The sequence below is a fragment of the Salvelinus namaycush genome, chromosome 25, assembly GCF_016432855.1.
Source record: "Salvelinus namaycush isolate Seneca chromosome 25, SaNama_1.0, whole genome shotgun sequence".
NCBI lineage: Eukaryota > Metazoa > Chordata > Actinopteri > Salmoniformes > Salmonidae > Salvelinus > Salvelinus namaycush.
This window is the reverse complement of record NC_052331.1, coordinates 41,802,141-41,824,478: the sequence shown is the minus strand read 5'-3', so window position 1 is coordinate 41,824,478 and position 22,338 is coordinate 41,802,141. Positions and strand designations below refer to the sequence as shown.

Below are 22,338 nucleotides of genomic sequence, written 5' to 3'. Positions count from 1 at the left end.
TGATCTTAGGCTTGTGTGCGGCAGCTCGGCCATGAGCTGAGGAGAGACTAACTGCATCACTTATTTTTTTATAAGAAACATTAATGTGTTGAAAATCCCAAATTGTTTGCATAGTCAACTGACACATAGCTCTGACACTTGATTTGATTTGACACACACACTTACCCCACCATGTCACAAGGGGTCTTTTCACAGTCCCCAAATCCAGAACAAATTCAAGAAAGCATACAGTATTATATAGAGCCATTATTGCATGGAACTTCGTTCCATCTTATATTGCTCAAATAAACAGCAAACCTGGTTTCAAAAAACAGATAAAGCAACACCTCACGGCACAACACCTCTCCACTATTTGACCTAGATAGTTTGTGTGTATGCATTGATATGTAGGCTACATGTGCCTTTAAAACAATGAAAGTGATGTAGTTCTTTCCTTGAGCTGTTCTTGTCTTTTAATGTTCTGTATTATGTCATTCTGTATTATGTTTCATGTTCTGTGTGGACCCCAGGAAGAGTAGCTGTTGCTTTTGCAACAGCTAATGGGGATCCTAATAAAATACCAAAAATACCAAATAACATGGAAACCCATTTCATGAAACTTCCAAAAAACAGTTATTGTGCTGATGTTTCTTCCAGAGGCAGTTTGTAACTTGGTAGTGAGTGTTGCAACCGAAGACAGACGATTTTTACACGCTACGTACTTCAGCATTCAGCGGTCCCGTTCTTTGAGCTTGTGTGGCCTACCACTTCGCGGCTGAGCCGTTGTTGCTCCTAGACGTTTCCACTTCACAATAACAGCACTTACAGTTGATCGGGGCTGCTCTAGCAGGGCAGAAATTTTATGAACTCACTTGTTGGAAAGGTGGCATCCTATGATGGTGCCACGTTGAAAGCTTTTCAGTAAGGCCATTCCACTGCCAATGATTGTCTATGGAGATTGCATGGCTGTGTGCTTGATTTTATACGCCTGTCAGCAACAGGTGTGGCTGAAATAGCCAAATCCACTAATTTGAAGGGGTGTCCACATACTTTTGTATATATAGTGTATGTAACTCTGAAATATCCACTATGGATTTTGTATCCATTCTTGTCTATTGCTTTGGAATACTGAGATGCTTGGTCCTACAGTACAATATGTACCATATAACAGTGTTAGGATGAAGTACGAGGTGTGTATTTGGTGTCTACAGAGGCAGTGACAGTGACCTGGCTGGCTTGAGCATTGACGTCCCCCAGCTCCATGAGCCTGCCGACCACCTCCATGTCCCCAGAGCTGTCCGGGGCCGTCAGGGACGCCAGCATCACCGCTGTGTACCCCGCCTTGTTCTGAAGGTCCACCTCACAAACACCTGCAGAGGGAACACACGCCCATTTAGAAACGCGTATTGGACCTTCATGTCAACTTGTGTTTTTGTAGTATTGTTTCAAGAGAGACTATAGATATAATGTGGAACCATGTAGATGCAATGTGGAACCATGTAGATACACTGTGGAACCATGTAGATACACTGTGGAACCATGTAGATACACTGTGGAACCATGTAGATACACTGTGGAACCATGTAGATACACTGTGGAACCATGTAGATACACTGTGGAACCATGTAGATACACTGTGGAACCATGTAGATACACTGTGGAACCATGTAGATACACTGTGGAACCATGTAGATACACTGTGGAACCATGTAGATACACTGTGGAACCATGTAGATACACTGTGGAACCATATACACTACCGTTCAAAAGTTTGGAGTCACTTAGAAATGTCCTTGTTTTGAAAGAAAAGCACCTTTTTTTTTGTCCATTTAAAATAACATAAAATTGATCAGAAATACAGTGTAGACATTGTTAATGTTGCAAATGACTATTGTAGCTGGAAACGGCAGATTTTTTAAAACTTCTTATGGCTGCAGGGGCAGTATTGAGTAGCTTGGATGAAAGGTGCACAGAGGTGCCCATAGTAAACTGCCTGCTCCTCAGTCCCAGTTGCTAATATATGCATATTATTATTCGTATTGGATAGAAAACACTCTGAAGTTTCTAAAACTATTTGAATGATGTCTGTGAGTATAACATAACTCATATGGCAGGCAAAAACCTGAGAAAAAATCCAAACAGGAAGTGGAAATTCTGAGGTTGGTCGATTTTCAACACAGCCCCTACAGAACACACAGTGGGATATGGATGAGTTTGCACTTCCTACGGCTTCCACTAGATGTCAACAATCTGTAGAACCTTGTCTGATGCCTCTACTGTGTAGGGGGGCCGAAGGAGACAGGAAATAGTCAGGTCTACCATGACCTGGCCATGCTCTGGCCATGCTCTGACCATGCGCGTTCACATGAGAGGGAGCTCTGTTCCATCGCACATCTAAAGTCAATGTAATTCTCCGGTTGGAACGTTACTGAAGATTTATGTTAAAAACATTCTAAAGATTGATTCAATACATCGTTTGACATGTTTCTAACGACTGTTACGGAACTTTTTGACATTTCGTCAGCTTTTAGTGAACGCGCTTTCTGACTTTGCATTTGTTTACCAAACACGCTAACAAAAATAGCTATTTGGACATAAATGATGGACATGACCGAACAAAACTAACATTTCTTGTGGGAGTCCTGGGAGTGCATTCCGACGAAGATCAGCAAAGGTAAGTGAAGATTTATAATGCTTTTTATGAGTTTTGTTGACTGCACAATTTGGCGGGGAACTGTATGGCTTCCTTTTGTGGCTGAACGCTGTTCTCAGATTATGGAATATTGTGCTTTTGCCGTAAAGCTTTTTGAAATCTGACACAGCGGTTGCATTAAGAACAAGTGTATCTTTAATTCTATGTAAAACATGTATCTTTCATCAAAGTTTATGATGAGTATTTATGTTATTTGACGTGGCTCTCTGCAATTTCTCCGGATATTTTGGAGGCATTTCTGAATATGGCGCCAATGTAAACTGAGGTTTTTGGATTTAAATATGAGCTTTATCGAACAAAACATATATGCATTGTGTAAAATGAAGTCCTATGAGTGTCATCTGATGAAGATCATCAAAGGTTAGTGATTAATTTTATCTCTATTTCTGCTTTTTGTGAATCCTGTCTTTGGCTGGAAAAATGGCTGTGTTGTGGTGCTTTCGCTGTAAAGCCTATTTGAAATCGGACACTTTGGTGGGATTAACAACAAGATTACCTTTAAAATGGTATAAGATACATGTATGTTTGAGGAATTTTAATTATGAGATTTCTGTTGTTTGAATTTGGCGCACTGCACTTTCACTGGCTGTTGTCATATCATCCCGTTAACGGGATTGCAGCCATAAGAAATTAATGGAATATCTACATAGGCGTACAGAGGCCCATTATCAGCAACCACCACTCCTGTGTTCCAATGGCACGTTGTGTTAGCTAATCCAAGTTTATCATTTTAAAAGGCTAATTGATCATTAGAAAACCCTTTTACAATTATGTTAGCACAGATGAAAACTGTTGTGCTGATTTAAAGAAGCAATAAAACTGGCCTTCTTTAGATAGTTGAGTATCTGGAGCATCAGAAAACAGAGTTCCTCTGTCCAGTGTCTGTGTTCTTTTGCCCATCTTAATCTTTTCTTTTTATTGACCAGTCTGAGACATTGCTTTTTCTTTGCAACTCTGCCTAGAAGGCTAGCATCCTGGAGTCGCCTCTTCACTGTTGACGTTGAGACTGGTGTTTTGAGGGTACTATTTAATGAAGCTGCCAGTTGAGGACTTGTGAGGCGTCTGTTTCTCAAACTAGACACTCTAATGTACTTGTCCTCTTGCTCAGTTGCGCACCGGGGCCTCCCACTCCTTTTTCTATTTTGGTTAGAGCCAGTTTGCGCTGCTCTGTGAAGGGAATAGTACACAGCGTTGTACGAGATCTTCAGTTTCTTTGCAATTTCTCACATGGAATAGCCTTCATTTCTCAGAACAAGAATAGACTGACGAGTTTCAAAAGAAAGGGCTTTGTTTCTGGCCATTTTGAGCCTGTAATGCTCCAGGTTTTCAACTAGTCTAAAGAAGGCCAGTTTTCATCTGTGCTAGCATAATTCCAAAAGGGTTTTCTAATGATCAATTAGCCTTTTAAAATGATAAACTTGGATTAGCTAACACAACGTGCCATTGGAACACAGGAGTGATGGTTGCTGATAATTACGGACAAAAAAAATTGCTTTTCTTTCAAAAACAAGGACATTTCTAAGTGACCCCAAACTTTTGAACGGTAGATACACTGTGGAACCATGTAGATATCCCATACAGTGAGTTCTTATGTACACTTACTGTCCTACCTTCACCATTCTCATAATAGTGTAATCACACACACAAACACACAAACACATACACAGTGGTACCTACCTGTGTCCAGTAGCAGGCTGACAATGGGGTAGTTGGTGTGAGACACGCTGTAGTGCAGCACTGTGTTGCCGTTGTCATCTGCCATGTTAACTAAGAAGGGGAGGAGCGACGGCGTGGCCGTCCTCACCTCTCTGAGGTACACAGACACCGTATTGGCCAGAGAGTCCTCCTCAGCCGCCACCCGGAACCAATGCTGGAACAGCACCACCAGGCCACGCCTCTGGGGAACAGACGATAACCGGGGAGTGTTAGTTCGGGGCTGGGACAAAAGCCTGCACACACTGTGGCCCACCTGGACTGGAGTTGCCCTGCCATAGACGCTGATCTAAGATCAGTTTCCTGTTTCCCCCCCAAATGGAGGATAAACTGGTCCTATCTGAAGACTTCTATCCATAATCCTTGGATATTTTAGGGAGAAAATGCCTACAGCACATAGACATGTTAACGACGCTAACAGCAGATAGACATGTTAACGACGCTAACAGCAGATAGACATGTTAACGACGCTAACAGCAGATAGACATGTTAACGACGCTAACAGCAGATATACAGGTAACTGCCAAAATAATGGAAACACTTCAGTAAATGAGGGATACAAAGTATATTGAAAGCAGGTGCTTCCACACAGGTGTGGTTCTTGAGTTAATTAGGCAATTAACATCCCATCATGCTTAGGGTCATGTATAAAAATGCTGGGCAGGCCATTATTTTGGCTACCATGGCTATGCCCCCATAGGATGACAACACCCCCATCCACAGGGCACGAGTGGTCACTGAATGATCTGAAGAGCATGAAAACGATGTAAGCCATATGCCATGGCCGTCTCAGTCACCAGATCTCAACCCAATTGAACACAATCAACAAAACCACCAACAAAACACCAAATGATGTATTTCCTGGTGGAAGACTGGTGTCGTATCCCTCCAGTAGAGTTCCAGACACCTGTAGAATCTATACCAATAGAGTTCCAGACACCTGTAGAATCTATACCAATAGAGTTCCAGACACCTGTAGAATCTATACCAATAGAGTTCCAGACACCTGTAGAATCTATACCAATAGAGTTCCAGACACCTGTAGAATCTATACCAATAGAGTTCCAGACACCTGTAGAATCTATACCAATAGAGTTCCAGACACCTGTAGAATCTATACCAATAGAGTTCCAGATACCTGTAGAATCTATACCAATAGAGTTCCAGACACCTGTAGAATCTATACCAATAGAGTTCCAGACACCTGTAGAATCTATACCAATAGAGTTCCAGACACCTGTAGAATCTATACCAATAGAGTTCCAGACACCTGTAGAATCTATACCAATAGAGTTCCAGACACCTGTAGAATCTATACCAATAGAGTTCCAGACACTTGTAGAATCTATACCAATAGAGTTCCAGACACCTGTAGAATTTATACCAATAGAGTTCCAGACACCTGTAGAATCTATACCAATAGAGTTCCAGACACCTGTAGAATCTATACCAATAGAGTTCCAGACACCTGTAGAATCTATACCAATAGAGTTCCAGACACCTGTAGAATCTATACCAATAGAGTTCCAGACACCTGTAGAATCTATACCAATAGAGTTCCAGACACCTGTAGAATCTATACCAATAGAGTTCCAGACACCTGTAGAATCTATACCAATAGAGTTCCAGACACCTGTAGAATCTATACCAATAGAGTTCCAGACACCTGTAGAATCTATACCAATAGAGTTCCAGACACCTGTAGAATCTATACCAATAGAGTTCCAGACACCTGTAGAATCTATACCAATAGAGTTCCAGACACCTGTAGAATCTATACCAATAGAGTTCCAGACACCTGTAGAATCTATACCAATAGAGTTCCAGACACCTGTAGAATCTATACCAATAGAGTTCCAGACACCTGTAGAATCTATACCAATAGAGTTCCAGACACCTGTAGAATCTATACCAATAGAGTTCCAGACACCTGTAGAATCTATACCAATAGAGTTCCAGACACTGGTAGAATCTATGTCAGGTTTCATTGAAGCTGTTCTGGCTCGTGGTGGTCCTACTAAGACACTTTATGTTGGTGTTTCCGTTATTTTGGCAATTACCTGTACATTTTAATGATGCTAATGAAAGTAATGAGGTGTATAACTATGCTCCTCTTCATTAAATGAAAAATGACACAAATGATTTCATCTTTAACACACTGTGTTTTGGTAGTGCCTGCCTTATCTGTGTTGACAGCCGTTCATGTTGAATAAGGCTTGTGTAATTAGGTTGTGCCTATGTCTAAGTGTATTTCTGTACCATGCATACCATGTCATCATTGGGGTTATCCATGTTATCCATGTGATCGTTGACGAAATGACATGCTGCTATGAACTCCCCTTCTACATCCTCCCTATGAGGACACAGAATCATCAGTCCAATTCATATACTCTCACTAACGTCAATACGTTACAATAAAGATCGTCATGACACTATTCAAAATTAAAAAATGTATATGCCAAAACAACTGGCCAATCATCAAATTGTATAATTCATGAACGAAATACAATATACTCAGTTCCCCTCACCTGTCTTGTTTGGGATCTGTGTTTGGATCTGGTTCTGCTTCCATGGGTTCCTCTGGTGTTGTGTCTGTCTTGTTATGTTCCTCTGGTTCTGCAGCTTCCACATCCCCACCACTATCTGTCTGTTCGTCTGGTTCTGCAGTTTGAGTAGTCTGGTCCATCGGATCGGTTCCTTCCATCATCTCTTGACCTGGGCTTGGGTCTCCCTCTTTCTGGTCTCCGTGGTTGGAACCCCCATGGTCTGCACGTTTCTCTGCCATCTCCCCAGGGGGGAGTTGTCCTTCTGGTTGTTGCTGTAGGGCTGACATGTCCTCCTTTGCATGGCTCTTACGGTCCAGATCCTCATTTGGTGTTGTTTCAAAGCTAAATACATATCAGCAGGAACCAATGTGTATTAGAAATTATATTATACTATTAGAAAAAAAGGGTTACAAAAGGGTTATTCAGCTGTACCCATATGAGAACCGTTTTTGGGTTCTATTTAGAACCCTCTGTGGAACCAAAAAAGGGTTCTTCAAAGGGTTCTCCTATGGGGACAGCCAAAGAACCCTTTTAAGTTCTAGATAGCACCTTGTTTCTAAGCGTGTACAGCCATCCTGACAATCTAGCCATGTACAGTGCCTTCAGAAAGTACTCATACCCCTTGACTTATTTCATATTTTTTGGTTACAGCCTGAATTCAAAATGGTTTAAATATATATTTTTCTTACCCATAATGACAAAGTCATTTTTGCAAATGTATTGCAAATGAAATACAGAAATATCTAATTTACGTAAGTATTCACATCTCTGAGTCAATACATGTTAGAATCATCTTTGACAGCGATTACAGCTGTGAGTGTTTCTGGGTAAATCTCTAAGAGCTTTCCAAACCTAGATTGTACAATATTTGCACGTTATTCTTTTAAAAATTATTTTAGCTCTGTCAAGTTGGTTGTTGATCATCCCTAGAAAGCCATTTTCAAGTCTTTGCCATAGATTTTCAAGCCAATTTAAGTCAAAACTGTAACTACGCAACTCAGGAACATTCATTGTCATCTTGGTAAGCAACTCCAGTGTACACTGAGTGGACAAAACATTACGAACACCTGCTCTTTCCATGACATAGACTGACCAGGTGAATCCAGGTGAAAGCTATGATCCCTTATTGATGTCACTTGTTAAATCCACTTCAATCAGTATAGATGAAGGGGAGGAGACAGGTTAAAGAAGGATTTTTAAGCCTTGAGACAATTGAGACATGGATTGTGTATGTGTGCCATTCAGAGGGTGAATGGGCAAGACAAAAGATTTAAGTGCCTTTGATTGGGATAGTAAGTGTAAGTAGGTATCAGGCACGTCGGTTTGAGTGTGTCAAGAACTGCAACACTGCCTGGTTTTTCACGCCCAACAGTTTCCTGTGTTTATCAAGAATGGTCCACCACCCATAGGACATCCAGCCAGCTTGACACAACTGTGTGAAGCATTGGAGTGAATGTGGGCCAGCATTGCTGTGGAATGCTTTCGACATCTTGTAGAGTTCATTCCCGACGAATTGAGGCTGTTCTGATGGCAACTCAATATTAGGAAGGTTTTCCTAATGTTTTGTACACTCAGTGTATATTTGGCATTAGGTTTAGGTTATTGTCCTGCTGAAAGGTGAATTTGTCTCCCAGTGTCTGTTGGAAAGCAGACTGAACCAGGTTTTCCTCTAGGATTTTGCCTGTGCTTAGCTCTATTCCGTTTCTTTTTATCCTAAAACAAGTCCCTAGTCCTTGCCGATGACAAGCATGCCCATAACATGATGCAGCCACCATCATGCTTGAAAATATGAAGAGTGGTACTCAGAGATGTGTTGTGTTGGATTTGCCCTAAACATAACACTTTGTATTCAGGACAAAAAGTTACTTTCTTTGTCACATTTTTTGCAGTTTTACTTTAGTGTCTTATTGCAAACAGGATGCATGTTTTGGTATATTTTTATTCTGTACAGGTTTCCATCTTTTCACTCTGTCAATTAGGTTAGTATTGTGGAGTAACTACAATGTTGTTGATCCATCCTCAGTTTTCTCCTATCACAGCCATTAAACTCTGCAACTGTTATAAAGTCACCATTGGTGTCATGGTAAAATCCCTGAGCGGTTTCCTTCCTCTCCAGCAACTGAGTTAGGAAGGACGCCTGTATCTTTGTAGTGACTGGGTGTATTGAAACACCATCCGAAGTGTAATTAATAACTTCACCATACCTAAAGGGATATTCAATGTCTGCTTTTTTTATGTTTTACCCATCGAACCAATAGGTGCCCTTCTTTGTGAGGCATTGGAAAACCTCCCTGGTCTTTGTGGTTGAATCTGTGTTTGAAATTCACTCCTCGACTGAGGAACCTTACAATTATCTGTAAGTGTGGGTACAGAGATGAGGTAGTCATTCAAAAATCATGTTAAACACTATTATTGCACACAGAGTGAGTCCATGCAACTTATTATGTGACTTGTTAAGCACATTTCTACTACTAAACTTTAGGCTTGCCATAACAAAGGGGTTGAATACTTATTGACTTAAAACATTTCATCTTTTCATTTTTAATTAGTTTGTGAACATTTCTAAAAACATAATTCCACTTTGACATTATGGGGTATTATTGTGTGTTGGCCAGTGACACAGAATCTCTATTGAATCTATTTTAAATTCAGGATGTAACACAACAAAATGTGGAAAAGTCAAGGGGTGTGATTACTTTCTGAAGGCACTGTACAAGGGGTTTTCAGAGCTAAACGCAGACTGTACCAAACTCGAGTTTCTGCACAGTGAGATAAATGCACAGTGAGATAAAATAGCCATAAATTGGTCATAAATTCAGAGGGTGATGCTCAAGTTAGTTATTTGTTAACAACATAAAGGAGACTAGTGTCTTACCCTCCGTTCACACCAACAAAGTGGAGGTTCTTTGACATCCGAGCACTCCCATTTCTCTTCATGGTGGATTTTGGGACTGGGAGAGAAAACGCCAAGATTAGGGTTGCAAAGATACTGGTAAAAGCTATGGTAATCTATAGGAACTCTGGTAATTTATACTTGAATAACTTTAAACAAATGTATTCATATCTATTATTCATATTGCCAATGAGTTTCTAGTGCAGGGGAACTAGGACCCCTGGGGGTACCTGGTCTATCCACAGGGGGTACTTGAGAACACTCATTAGACCGTAGGCCTGCTGGTAAAATGTACATGAGGGGGTACTTCAGGGGAACTCCGGGCAGAGCAAAATTCAGTTGGTGGTACAGCAGCCAAAAAAGGTTGGGAACCACTGCTCTGGTGAATAGGCCATAGAATTCAATAGAAAATAGCCTACTTAAATGAACAAAAAGCATCTAATGATTATTTTCCATTATTTTCCATTAACTATGAAACTCTTCCAACTATTGACTTCTTTCACATCTACCACCAGTTTGGCGCCAAAACATTTACAACAAAGACATATTGACCTGGTAATACAAAAACAGTATAAAGGATATTTCATGCTGAAAGTCTCATATTAAACACCATATGGTATTCACTAAGTTGATGGTTTATATTCATATTTAATATGTGATAAGGACACACAGAGGGACAGAGATAATTACAGACTCATGTGATAAGACCACACAGAGGGACAGAGATAATTACAGACTCATGTGATAAGACCACACAGAGGGACAGAGATAATTACAGACTCATGTGATAAGACCACACAGAGGGACAGAGATAATTACAGACTCATGTGATAAGACCACACAGAGGGACAGAGATAATTACAGACTCATGTGATAAGACCACACAGAGGGACAGAGATAATTACAGACTCATGTGATAAGACCACACAGAGGCACAGAGATAATTACAGACTCATGTGATAAGACCACACAGAGGACCAGAGATAATTACAGACTCATGTGATAATCTAAAGTACCCAAAAAAAGGCCACTAGATAAAACTCCTAAAATACCTTGAAAGTTACCACAATTCTGGTTGTTTACTGGTAAAGTTTCCAGTAATATATCCTCCCTTTGCAACCCTGGATGAGATGAAAGCATTTTTTTAAGGCGTAGGAGCTGTTAAATCACACGGTCCCACTTTGAATACAACAACGGCTACACAAACAACAACAACTAAAGGGTTGGTGAAGCTCGAACCCTTTATAAAAAATACATCATTGTAAATGCTTTGCAAATGATTGTCGTTTCAGGTGGAACCAACCACACACAGTGTGACATGGTAATAGACAGTCCTTAAACATACTCCATTATACATGGTTGGTAGCCTAATAACAATGGAACTCTGTGGGAAGTTTGATAATTACATATAAACTGTATTTATGTTCATTTCTTTGCTTTAATAAGACACATGAGTCTGGTGAGTTGTGTCCTCAGCAGCATTGACTTGTCTTTAGCACGAGAATAAAATAATTTCCCTGTAATTATGACCAAAGTGCTAGTATAAAGGTAGAGAAGGGAAGTACTTGTAGGAACTGTAATCATTCCAATATGGCAAAATCAAAAATCTATCATGAATAAAGCCAGGACAACTATAGCCATTCATGTACACTGCATGGTCAATTGTGGGTCTCAATGTGAGAGAGGCAAGAAAAGTTGTCTGTAAGTAGTCTCTGACATGGTACTGGGATTTGTGTGCAGTAAATTCCTGTCATTGACTCATAAATCTGACCTAATCTTTCATGCTAGACGGAGAAATAGCTCAAAGCTATGAGTTAAATGTGCTGACGTGACGTGAATGGGGTTTCAAAACCATTGGGAATCGATTGCGTTACATTATGACTGTGCTTTGAAATTCAAATGAGTTCGAAAATGTCTGATTTATGAAAGACAAAAGAGCTCTGTTCTATAAAATAAACATTGGATTTCAATTTGCTTTATAAGGAACCTGAGAAAATGATTCCTTGTTCCAAATAACTTTTCTTTTTATATTTAATTGAAAATATTTATTATCAATGTAGACTGTCGATTGTTTTCCAGGTTCCCAGTCCTAGATCAAGTCTTCTCCTGGACTAGAAAGCACTTTCAATGGAGATTCTTCATTGAGCATACTTCTTAGTCCAGCAATAGGCTTAATCTGTGTTCTGGAAATCAACCCGAAAGATCTGTGAAAATAGGCTATACCTCCTTGAGAAACCTCTCCGTCACTGGATCCATGGTTGTAGTAGGAGGAAAGAGTATGAACCAGACTCATCATCTCCTCCTGTAGTGAATTGACCTTGGGGTCTGGGTGCTCCAGGGCCTTGCCCCCCTCTGGTGCTGTCCCCCCACACAGACACTCCCACTGCTGTTCCAGGAGACACTGGATCCTCCTTATGTGGAGGGCTGCCACAGCTTGATCCATGCTCCCTGGGGGGGCTTCCTCCTGGGGCATGTGCTCCATGGGTACTGCTAGGCCTGGTTCTCTGACGGAGCAATGGACCACCGTTTTTGAACTGTGTTGACCAGCTCCAAGACTGTTCGCTTGGGCCTCCATCATGAAAGAGCTAGGTGAAACCCAAACTTGATCATCTTCTAGGTCCTCAATCTGAGTGCCAGGGTTTTGTCTATTTGTTCTAATGGTCACTGTATTTGTCGACAAAGCTTCTCCTACATTCAAACTTTCTCGAATGGATGTACCATGCACACCTGCTAAGACCCACCTAGAAGAATTCTCAGTCTGTTTTTCATCTTGCTCCACAGGGACTCTTTCTGCTCTCCCCCAGTCCCCAGTGTTCCTGATCAGCTGGCACATCCTCTCATCGTTCCTCCGGCCCTCCTCCTGCTGTTCTCTCAGTAGCACGGTAGCCTTCTGGAGGTCCAGGCTGCTCTCATGAAGCCTCTGCTCCAGCATGGCCACTTTGGCCTGCAGAGACGTCACTGTGAGAAGCTCATCCAGGTCTGTGCTTGTCCTCCACTCGTGTGTCTGGTTAGAGTCATCATCGGTGATGTCATTGTTGGCGAGGAAGAGATTACTCTCTTTCCTGGGTCTTTTGAGGTCAGAGGTCACGTAAGAGTGGTCTTTGGCCCTGTTGGAGAAGGTTCGGGATGCGGGTTTGGGGTTCAGTCCAAGACGGAGCATCTCCCTCTCCTCCTGCAGGATGTAGATCTGTGCCTTGAGCTCTGGGATGACACGGACCTCCTCCTCCAGCTTGCCCATGTGCTCCAGGGCTTCATTGAGGCGGCGGAGGGTTCCAGAAAAATCCTGTTTGGACGGACAGTTGGACAAGCGGTCCAGGGAGTAGAGGATGTCTTCCGTGGAAGTGTCCCTTCCTCCGAGACGGTCTCTGGAGCTTCGGAGACTGGCCGGGTCCTCAGTTGACTCTGAACCTTTCCTTAGCAGGACGGTAAGAGGCAGGCTGGAGGCCCGCAGGAGATTGGGCCTGATGTGCTCCCCCAAGGGCTGCTCATCAAAGGCCCTGATACTGGCTTCCATCTCTGCCACAGACTTGTATCCTCCAGGGGAGGCTGGCGATCTGCCATCATAAGCCCAAGAGCCATAGCCTTGGTGGGGGTCGGGGAGGCGAGACCTGGAGGCCAGAGCTCCAGTGGAGCCCCAGGGGCTAGACTGGTAGCCATGCCCAGAGAGGTTGAGGTTCCTGGGGAGAGTGCTGGGCCTCTGCCCCCTGCTCCGGCGCTGGATGGGGACTCTCTTTATGGTGTGGCCCTTCTCGATGTCGTCCACGTACTTGAGGAAGTCCAGGTCCAGGCGGAAGCCATAGGGCGTCTCCACCGAGTACGGAGGAGGCTTCCCCTTCACCCTATTCTCTGGGGCTTTGGGCCCATTTCCTACAAAAGGGTTGCAGAGTTTCTTGTTATCATAACATTGATTCATAATAAGCACTACAGTGTGTGGAGCATAAATGTGTTTAGGAATTATCTAACAAACATTTTGTTCCATATAACTATCAAAAAGGTAGCCAATTTTCATTGATACATTTGATATATTTGTAAAGCTGTTACCATTTTGTTTGTCCGTCATTGTCAGGCTTCAGCTGTGAGCGTTGTGTTTTAGCACATTAGATGTCTGTTGGTAGTCTGAGTGCCAGTCAGTTTCTGCTCGCTTGCCAACTTCTACTGGCGTTGAGACTCTTTTCTCGTGATGGTCAGCAACTTGACTGCCTGGCAAGAGACAGCAAGCAGGGGACAGAGGAGGAGGGGGAGAGCATTTGTAGATTATTGTTGTTAATGTCTCTGTTCTGTGTTCTAATCTCTGTTCTGTGTGTTCTAATGTCTGTTCTGTGTGTTCTAATGTCTCTGTTCTGTGTATTCTAATGTCTCTGTTCTGTGTGTTCTACTGTCTCTGTTCTGTGTGTTCTAATGTCTGTTCTGTGTGTTCTAATGTCTGTTCTGTGTGTTCTAATGTCTCTGTTCTGTGTGTTCTACTGTCTCTGTTCTGTGTGTTCTACTGTCTCTGTTCTGTGTGTTCTACTGTCTCTGTTCTGTGTGTTCTACTGTCTCTGTTCTGTGTGTTCTAATCTCTGTTCTGTGTGTTCTAATCTCTGTTCTGTGTGTTCTAATCTCTGTTCTGTGTGTTCTAATCTCTGTTCTGTGTGTTCTAATGTCTCTGTTCTGTGTGTTCTAATGTCTGTTCTGTGTGTTCTAATCTCTGTTCTGTGTGTTCTAATGTCTCTGTTCTGTGTGTTCTAATGTCTCTGTTCTGTGTGTTGTAATGTCTCTGTTCTGTGTGTTCTAATGTCTCTGTTCTGTGTGTTCTAATGTCTCTGTTCTGTGTGTTCTAATGTCTCTGTTCTGTGTGTTCTAATGTCTCTGTTCTGTGTGTTCTAATGTCTCTGTTCTGTGTGTTCTAATGTCTCTGTTCTGTGTGTTCTAATGTCTCTGTTCTGTGTGTTCTAATGTCTCTGTTCTGTGTGTTCTAATGTCTCTGTTCTGTGTGTTCTAATGTCTCTGTTCTGTGTGTTCTAATGTCTCTGTTCTGTGTGTTCTAATGTCTCTGTTCTGTGTGTTCTAATGTCTGTTCTGTGTGTTCTAATGTCTCTGTTCTGTGTGTTCTACTGTCTCTGTTCTGTGTGTTCTACTGTCTCTGTTCTGTGTGTTCTACTGTCTGTTCTGTGTGTTCTAATGTCTGTTCTGTGTGTTCTAATGTCTCTGTTCTGTGTGTTCTAATGTCTCTGTTCTGTGTGTTCTAATGTCTCTGTTCTGTGTGTTCTAATGTCTCTGTTCTGTGTGTTCTAATGTCTCTGTTCTGTGTGTTCTAATCTCTGTTCTGTGTGTTCTAATGTCTCTGTTCTGTGTGTTCTAATGTCTCTGTTCTGTGTGTTCTAATGTCTCTGTTCTGTGTGTTCTAATCTCTGTTCTGTGTGTTCTAATGTCTGTTCTGTGTGTTCTAATGTCTGTTCTGTGTGTTCTAATGTCTGTTCTGTGTGTTCTAATGTCTCTGTTCTGTGTGTTCTAATGTCTCTGTTCTGTGTGTTCTAATGTCTGTTCTGTGTGTTCTAATGTCTGTTCTGTGTGTTCTAATGTCTCTGTTCTGTGTGTTCTAATGTCTCTGTTCTGTGTGTTCTAATGTCTCTGTTCTGTGTGTTCTAATGTCTCTGTTCTGTGTGTTCTAATGTCTGTTCTGTGTGTTCTAATGTCTCTGTTCTGTGTGTTCTAATGTCTCTGTTCTGTGTGTTCTAATGTCTGTTCTGTGTGTTCTAATGTCTGTTCTGTGTGTTCTAATGTCTCTGTTCTGTGTGTTCTAATGTCTCTGTTCTGTGTGTTCTAATGTCTGTTCTGTGTGTTCTAATGTCTGTTCTGTGTGTTCTAATCTCTGTTCTGTGTGTTCTAATGTCTCTGTTCTGTGTGTTCTAATGTCTCTGTTCTGTGTGTTCTAATGTCTCTGTTCTGTGTGTTCTAATGTCTCTGTTCTGTGTGTTCTAATCTCTGTTCTGTGTGTTCTAATGTCTGTTCTGTGTGTTCTAATGTCTGTTCTGTGTGTTCTAATGTCTGTTCTGTGTGTTCTAATGTCTCTGTTCTGTGTGTTCTAATGTCTCTGTTCTGTGTGTTCTAATGTCTCTGTTCTGTGTGTTCTAATGTCTCTGTTCTGTGTGTTCTAATGTCTCTGTTCTGTGTGTTCTAATGTCTGTTCTGTGTGTTCTAATCTCTGTTCTGTGTGTTCTAATGTCTCTGTTCTGTGTGTTCTAATGTCTCTGTTCTGTGTGTTCTAATGTCTGTTCTGTGTGTTCTAATGTCTCTGTTCTGTGTGTTCTAATGTCTCTGTTCTGTGTGTTCTAATGTCTGTTCTGTGTGTTCTAATGTCTCTGTTCTGTGTGTTCTAATGTCTGTTCTGTGTGTTCTAATGTCTGTTCTGTGTGTTCTAATGTCTCTGTTCTGTGTGTTCTAATGTCTGTTCTGTGTGTTCTAATGTCTGTTCTGTGTGTTCTAATCTCTGTTCTGTGTGTTCTAATGTCTCTGTTCTGTGTGTTCTAATGTCTCTGTTCTGTGTGTTCTAATGTCTCTGTTCTGTGTGTTCTAATGTCTGTTCTGTGTGTTCTAATGTCTCTGTTCTGTGTGTTCTAATCTCTGTTCTGTGTGTTCTAATGTCTGTTCTGTGTGTTCTAATGTCTCTGTTCTGTGTGTTCTAATGTCTGTTCTGTGTGTTCTAATGTCTCTGTTCTGTGTGTTCTAATGTCTCTGTTCTGTGTGTTCTAATGTCTGTTCTGTGTGTTCTAATGTCTCTGTTCTGTGTGTTCTAATGTCTCTGTTCTGTGTGTTCTAATGTCTCTGTTCTGTGTGTTCTAATGTCTGTTCTGTGTGTTCTAATCTCTGTTCTGTGTGTTCTAATGTCTCTGTTCTGTGTGTTCTAATGTCTCTGTTCTGTGTGTTCTAATGTCTCTGTTCTGTGTGTTCTAATGTCTGTTCTGTGTGTTCTACTGTCTCTGTTCTGTGTGTTCTAATCTCTGTTCTGTGTGTTCTAATCTCTGTTCTGTGTGTTCTAATCTCTGTTCTGTGTGTTCTAATGTCTCTGTTCTGTGTGTTCTAATGTCTGTTCTGTGTGTTCTAATGTCTCTGTTCTGTGTGTTCTAATGTCTCTGTTCTGTGTGTTCTAATGTCTCTGTTCTGTGTGTTCTAATGTCTGTTCTGTGTGTTCTAATGTCTCTGTTCTGTGTGTTCTAATCTCTGTTCTGTGTGTTCTAATGTCTCTGTTCTGTGTGTTCTAATGTCTGTTCTGTGTGTTCTAATGTCTCTGTTCTGTGTGTTCTAATGTCTCTGTTCTGTGTGTTCTAATGTCTCTGTTCTGTGTGTTCTAATGTCTCTGTTCTGTGTGTTCTAATGTCTGTTCTGTGTGTTCTAATGTCTCTGTTCTGTGTGTTCTAATCTCTGTTCTGTGTGTTCTAATGTCTGTTCTGTGTGTTCTAATGTCTCTGTTCTGTGTGTTCTAATGTCTGTTCTGTGTGTTCTAATGTCTCTGTTCTGTGTGTTCTAATGTCTCTGTTCTGTGTGTTCTAATGTCTGTTCTGTGTGTTCTAATGTCTCTGTTCTGTGTGTTCTAATGTCTGTTCTGTGTGTTCTAATGTCTGTTCTGTGTGTTCTACTGTCTCTGTTCTGTGTGTTCTAATCTCTGTTCTGTGTGTTCTAATCTCTGTTCTGTGTGTTCTAATCTCTGTTCTGTGTGTTCTAATGTCTCTGTTCTGTGTGTTCTAATGTCTGTTCTGTGTGTTCTAATGTCTCTGTTCTGTGTGTTCTAATGTCTCTGTTCTGTGTGTTCTAATGTCTCTGTTCTGTGTGTTCTAATGTCTCTGTTCTGTGTGTTCTAATGTCTGTTCTGTGTGTTCTAATGTCTCTGTTCTGTGTGTTCTAATCTCTGTTCTGTGTGTTCTAATGTCTCTGTTCTGTGTGTTCTAATGTCTCTGTTCTGTGTGTTCTAATGTCTCTGTTCTGTGTGTTCTAATGTCTCTGTTCTGTGTGTTCTAATGTCTGTTCTGTGTGTTCTAATGTCTCTGTTCTGTGTGTTCTAATGTCTGTTCTGTGTGTTCTAATGTCTCTGTTCTGTGTGTTCTAATGTCTGTTCTGTGTGTTCTAATGTCTGTTCTGTGTGTTCTAATGTCTGTTCTGTGTGTTCTAATGTCTCTGTTCTGTGTGTTCTAATCTCTGTTCTGTGTGTTCTAATGTCTCTGTTCTGTGTGTTCTAATGTCTGTTCTGTGTGTTCTAATGTCTCTGTTCTGTGTGTTCTAATGTCTCTGTTCTGTGTGTTCTAATGTCTGTTCTGTGTGTTCTAATGTCTCTGTTCTGTGTGTTCTAATGTCTGTTCTGTGTGTTCTAATGTCTGTTCTGTGTGTTCTAATGTCTCTGTTCTGTGTGTTCTAATGTCTGTTCTGTGTGTTCTAATCTCTGTTCTGTGTGTTGTAATGCCTCTGTTCTGTATTTATCAAACGGTTCTGCACCTGGAGAATGCGTAGAACAGTGGAAGGCCTGATGTTCCCTTGATTATATCAGCCTTGGCATTTCTAACACACCGAACCATTATTTTCCCTGAGGCCCCCATTATTAGCCAGATATTGGACCAGCCCATCTGGTATTTTCCCGAAATGCCAAATGGCCAGTCCGCCCCTGATTATAGACCTTCAGTCCAAATACAGATCTCAAAATAACTCCTAGACGGTTGAGACCAATAGCCAGGGAACCCAATACACTCCTACATTTAAAAATGTCTCTCCTACTCTCTCGGCCTCCCTCTTTTCTTCCAGTGCTTTCTCTCTGTTTCTCTTCCTCAATATATTTCTCTCCTGTTATCTCACCTCTCTTCTCTCCTTCAACTCTCTTTACTTATTATACATTCTGTTATCTCACCTCTCTTCTCTCCTTCAACTCTCTTTACTTATTATACATTCTGTTATCTCACCTCTCTTCTCTCCTTCAACTCTCTTTACTTATTATACATTCTCCCCTCTTGTCCTCCCGCCATCTTGTCTAGTCTATCCTGACCAGCCATATCTACCCATCTCACTCTTCTTTTAGTCTCTTCCCAAGCTTCCTCCTTCCTTCCCCTCTATAACTCTAAACCCCCCTCTCTCTCCTGTCCCCTCAGTGGGTAGGTGTTAGATTCTAAACCCCCCTCTCTCTCCTGTCCCCTCAGTGGGTAGGTGTTAGACTCTAAACCCCCCTCTCTCTCCTGACCCCTCAGTGGGTAGGTGTTAGATTCTAAACCCCCCTCTCTCTCCTGTCCCCTCAGTGGGTAGGTGTTAGACTCTAAACCCCCCTCTCTCTCCTGTCCCCTCAGTGGGTAGGTGTTAGATTCTAAACCCCCCTCTCTCTCCTGTCCCCTCAGTGGGTAGGTGTTAGACTCTAAACCCCCCTCTCTCTCCTGACCCCTCAGTGGGTAGGTGTTAGACTCTAAACCCTCCTCTCTCTCCTGACCCCTCAGTGGGTAGGTGTTAGACTCTAAACCCCCCTCTCTCTCCTGACCCCTCAGTGGGTAGGTGTTAGATTCTAAACCCCCCTCTCTCTCCTGTCCCCTCAGTGGGTAGGTGTTAGACTCTAAACCCCCCTCTCTCTCCTGACCCCTCAGTGGGTAGGTGTTAGACTCTAAACCCCCCTCTCTCTCCTGTCCCCTCAGTGGGTAGGTGTTAGACTCTAAACCCTCCTCTCTCTCCTGTCCCTTCAGTGGGTAGGTGTTAGATTCTAAACCCCCCTCTCTCTCCTGTCCCCTCAGTGGGTAGGTGTTAGACTCTAAACCCTCCTCTCTCTCCTGTCCCTTCAGTGGGTAGGTGTTAGATTCTAAACCCCCCTCTCTCTCCTGTCCCCTCAGTGGGTAGGTGTTAGACTCTAAACCCCCCTCTCTCTCCTGTCCCCTCAGTGGGTAGGTGTTAGACTCTAAACCCCCCTCTCTCTCCTGACCCCTCAGTGGGTAGGTGTTAGACTCTAAACCCCCCTCTCTCTCCTGTCCCCTCAGTGGGTAGGTGTTAGATTCTAAACCCCCCTCTCTCTCCTGACCCCTCAGTGGGTAGGTGTTAGACTCTAAACCCCCCTCTCTCTCCTGTCCCCTCAGTGGGTAGGTGTTAGACTCTAAACCCCCCTCTCTCTCCTGTCCCCTCAGTGGGTAGGTGTTAGACTCTAAACCCCCCTCTCTCTCCTGTCCCCTCAGTGGGTAGGTGTTAGACTCTAAACCCCTCTCTCTCTCCTGTCCCCTCAGTGGGTAGGTGTTAGACTCTAAACCCCCCTCTCTCTCCTGACCCCTCAGTGGGTAGGTGTTAGACTCTAAACCCCTCTCTCTCTCCTGTCCCCTCAGTGGGTAGGTGTTAGACTCTAAACCCCCCTCTCTCTCCTGACCCCTCAGCGGGTAGGTGTTAGACTCTAAACCCCCCTCTCTCTCCTGTCCCCTCAGTGGGTAGGTGTTAGACTCTAAACCCCCCTCTCTCTCCTGACCCCTCAGTGGGTAGGTGTTAGACTCTAAACCCCCCTCTCTCTCCTGACCCCTCAGTGGGTAGGTGTTAGACTCTAAACCCCCCTCTCTCTCCTGTCCCCTCAGTGGGTAGGTGTTAGACTCTAAACCCCCCTCTCTCTCCTGTCCCCTCAGTGGGTAGTTGTTAGACTCTAAACCCCCCTCTCTCTCCTGTCCCCTCAGTGGGTAGGTGTTAGACTCTAAACCCCCCTCTCTCTCCTGTCCCCTCAGTGGGTAGGTGTTAGACTCTAACCCCCCCTCTCTCTCCTGACCCCTCAGTGGGTAGGTGTTAGACTCTAAACCCCTCTCTCTCTCCTGTCCCCTCAGTGGGTAGGTGTTAGACTCTAAACCCCCCTCTCTCTCCTGACCCCTCAGTGGGTAGGTGTTAGACTCTAAACCCCCCTCTCTCTCCTGACCCCTCAGTGGGTAGGTGTTAGACTCTAAACCCCCCTCTCTCTCCTGACCCCTCAGTGGGTAGGTGTTAGACTCTAAACCCCCCTCTCTCTCCTGACCCCTCAGTGGGTAGGTGTTAGACTCTAAACCCCCCTCTCTCTCCTGTCCCCTCAGTGGGTAGGTGTTAGATTCTAAACCCCCCTCTCTCTCCTGTCCCCTCAGTGGGTAGGTGTTCGATTCTAAACCCCCCTCTCTCTCCTGTCCCCTCAGTGGGTAGGTGTTAGATTCTAAACCCCCCTCTCTCTCCTGTCCCCTCAGTGGGTAGGTGTTAGACTCTAAACCCCCCTCTCTCTCCTGTCCCCTCAGTGGGTAGGTGTTAGATTCTAAACCCCCCTCTCTCTCCTGTCCCCTCAGTGGGTAGGTGTTAGACTCTAAACCCCCCTCTCTCTCCTGTCCCCTCAGTGGGTAGGTGTTAGATTCTAAACCCCCCTCTCTCTCCTGTCCCCTCAGTGGGTAGGTGTTAGACTCTAAACCCCCCTCTCTCTCCTGTCCCCTCAGTGGGTAGGTGTTAGACTCTAAACCCCCCTCTCTCTCCTGTCCCCTCAGTGGGTAGGTGTTAGACTCTAAACCCCCCTCTCTCTCCTGACCCCTCAGTGGGTAGGTGTTCGATTCTAAACCCCCCTCTCTCTCCTGTCCCCTCAGTGGGTAGGTGTTAGATTCTAAACCCCCCTCTCTCTCCTGTCCCCTCAGTGGGTAGGTGCTAGAGTCTCTGGCCTCCAGGGGGACCACAGTGACAGCCACACTCAGCCACAGACCCAAACAATGTCAGCTATGCAGTAAACAGAGAAACACCACTGACTGAACAGTCCCACTGTGAATGACGCCCGACACACACACGATAAGCACAATAACAGACGTGCACACACACACACACACACACACACACACACACACACACACACACACACACACACACACACACACACACACACACACACACACACACACACACACACACACACACACACACACACACACACTCTCCATACATACAGAACATACTGTGCATACATTCATAAAAATCACTTACATACATGTGCATACTACTGTAAATAAACTAAGATAAACTGGACTGTTTTATCTCCATCTCTTCATTCAAAGACTCAATCATGGACAGTCTTACGGACAGTTGTGGCTGCTTTGCGTCATGTATTGTTGTCTCTACCTTCTTAATATTTGTACCATGTTTTGTGCTGCTGCCAATTTGTGCTGCTACCATGTTGTTCTGCTACCATGTTGTTCTGCTACCATGTTGTGTTTCTACCATGTTATGCTGCTACCATGTTGTGTTGCTACCATGTTATGCTGCTACCATGCTGTGATGCTACCATGCTGTGTTGCTACCATGTTATGCTGCTACCATGTTGTGCTGCTACCATGTTGTGCTGCTACCATGTTGTGCTGCTACCATGTTGTGCTGCTACCATGCTGTGTTGCTACCATGTTATTCTGCTACCATGTTGTGCTGCTACCATGTTGTGTTGCTACCATGTTATGCTGCTACCATGCTGTGTTGTCATGTGTTGCTTAATCCCAGCCCCCATCCCCAAAGGTGGCATTTTGCCTTTTGGTAGACCT

At 43.2% G+C, this 22,338-nt stretch overlaps 1 protein-coding gene across 1 annotated transcript; it reads right to left on the bottom strand.

Moving 5' to 3' along the window:
• Window positions 1-1,152: 1,152 nt before the first annotated feature.
• Window positions 1,153-13,904, bottom strand: LOC120019960 (KN motif and ankyrin repeat domain-containing protein 4-like). Its single transcript, XM_038963368.1, has 8 exons — window positions 13,886-13,904; window positions 12,586-13,711; window positions 12,068-12,348; window positions 9,827-9,902; window positions 6,934-7,293; window positions 6,674-6,758; window positions 4,370-4,589; window positions 1,153-1,349 (listed from the first exon to the last, which is right to left on the bottom strand). The coding sequence occupies exons 1-8, from the start codon at window positions 13,902-13,904 to the stop codon at window positions 1,153-1,155; spliced, it is 2,364 nt and encodes a 787-aa protein (XP_038819296.1).
• Window positions 13,905-22,338: the final 8,434 nt, after the last annotated feature.

Bases quoted from the DNA above. Each gene is read 5' to 3' on its own strand.
- LOC120019960 (XM_038963368.1), bottom strand. The intron at 7,294-9,826 runs GTAAGACACTAG...ATATGTATTTAG, and splicing joins TTTGTTGGTGTGAACGGAGG to CTTTGAAACAACACCAAATG. The intron at 1,350-4,369 runs GTAGGTACCACT...TTCCCTCTGCAG, and splicing joins CAGCCTGCTACTGGACACAG to GTGTTTGTGAGGTGGACCTT.